Source organism: Penicillium brevicompactum (genome assembly GCF_028827555.1).
Source record: "Penicillium brevicompactum strain IBT 35665 chromosome Unknown utg000001l_segment0_segment0, whole genome shotgun sequence".
In the NCBI taxonomy this organism is placed as follows: domain Eukaryota; kingdom Fungi; phylum Ascomycota; class Eurotiomycetes; order Eurotiales; family Aspergillaceae; genus Penicillium; species Penicillium brevicompactum.
Window position 1 is genome coordinate 294,587 of NW_026623203.1, and position 1,408 is coordinate 295,994.

General features: G+C 46.7%; 1 protein-coding gene across 1 annotated transcript; it reads left to right on the forward strand.

Annotated features, from left to right (window-relative positions):
* Positions 1–653: 653 nt before the first annotated feature.
* N7506_000076 (uncharacterized protein) lies at positions 654–1,193 on the forward strand (the record flags this gene model as incomplete). The annotated part of the gene is made up of 1 exon (XM_056949372.1): positions 654–1,193. The coding sequence occupies one exon, from the start codon at positions 654–656 to the stop codon at positions 1,191–1,193; it is 540 nt and encodes a 179-aa protein (XP_056815287.1).
* Between the last annotated feature and the right edge of the window lie 215 nt (positions 1,194–1,408).

A 1,408-nucleotide genomic window follows, 5' to 3' on the forward strand; every position in this document is an offset into this window, starting at 1 on the left:
CGAACAGTAAGCTTTGCCTTACGGTTGGAAGCAGATCCTAAGTTGGCTGGCAGAAAACAAGCTCAGCAGAAACGACAGAAAATAGCGGGATTTTTCTTCCTATGGAAGTGTCCAGTAATTTGTCAATCAACAGCAAAGGGAATATTCCTTGAGTACAGCAAAGCAATTTCGCAAAAAGGATCAAAGCAAACTCTGTCAGTATAGGAAATTTTCCTGGGATCACTATTTAGTTTGAAATATGTTATGCACAATCCATCACTTTGGAGATGATGATAATATACTGGCTCCGTTTCACAGGACAGTAAGTCCTAGGAATACACGGGGTGATTTCTAGAGCTGCCTTGATACCAAAGATTCGCGACGGTCTTTTGGTCCGTCGATCTAAAGGATACAGATAGTGCTTCTACCTGAAACATTCTTACCGAGAGAATGCCTATAAGGATTACCACTGAGGCAACAAAGCATGAGAAAGGCACCTAGGGCGGCTCACTATCAGCTGGGCCATTCTTTGTTGAGGCAGCATTTATGTGAAGAGACCATAGCACATATAAATCCACGGTGCCCGAAGATTGACCTGCTTCATCATTCTGCTGCTCTTCAACGAGACCTGCCTCACCTGCCTGCATTCGGAAAAATCCTTTCTTGGGGACACAATGCCTCTGAATACTTCCGCAGCCACAATTAGAATGCGTCTTGCCTTCCTTTTCCTTTCCATCACCTGGCTGGCTCTTGCCGGTCTCAATTCGGCCACTGTACGCTTTGCGGTCATCCTACGAGACCGCGCAAAATCCGACCTCGCCACCTCAAGCGACTCTATTTTGGATATCACATTCCAAAACCTCATGGACAACGTCGTCGTGGGCATGGTGATTGTAGCCCTTATTTCAGCCCTGTTTTCCATCTTCGGGATCGTCCTTGCGATCCACCCAAGATGCCTGCGAGAAGACCGCAAGTATCGACTTTACTACGTCTGCACTCAACTCGTCGTCAGCTTTATCGTTCTATCCTTGGGGGGTTATGTTGCCAGCAAGGTCCATGGCTTTCAGACATCATTTGAGTTATTTGGCAATGAGGAAAATTTTCCATACTACAAGACTATGTATTATGGAGCCGTTGGCCAGGCGGCTTTCGGGGGTTTAGCGGTCATTATGTCTCTCGTGCCTTTTGCCGTATGCGCCTTACGCGGACACTAGCAGAGTGTGCGCACGGAGCTATAAGGCAGGCAAAGAGGGGTTCCAACGACCTCTTAAAGTAGGAGTTTGAGGATCGAGTCAACCGGGATTACGAAAAAAAGAATCGCAATTTTACGATTCTTTTCGAAGAATGAGAGAGGGAGGTGGAGTGCAAAGAGTTAGAAAGCTGCGATGGACAGGGTCAAGCAAAGGAATGGACTGTAATACAGAGTTGC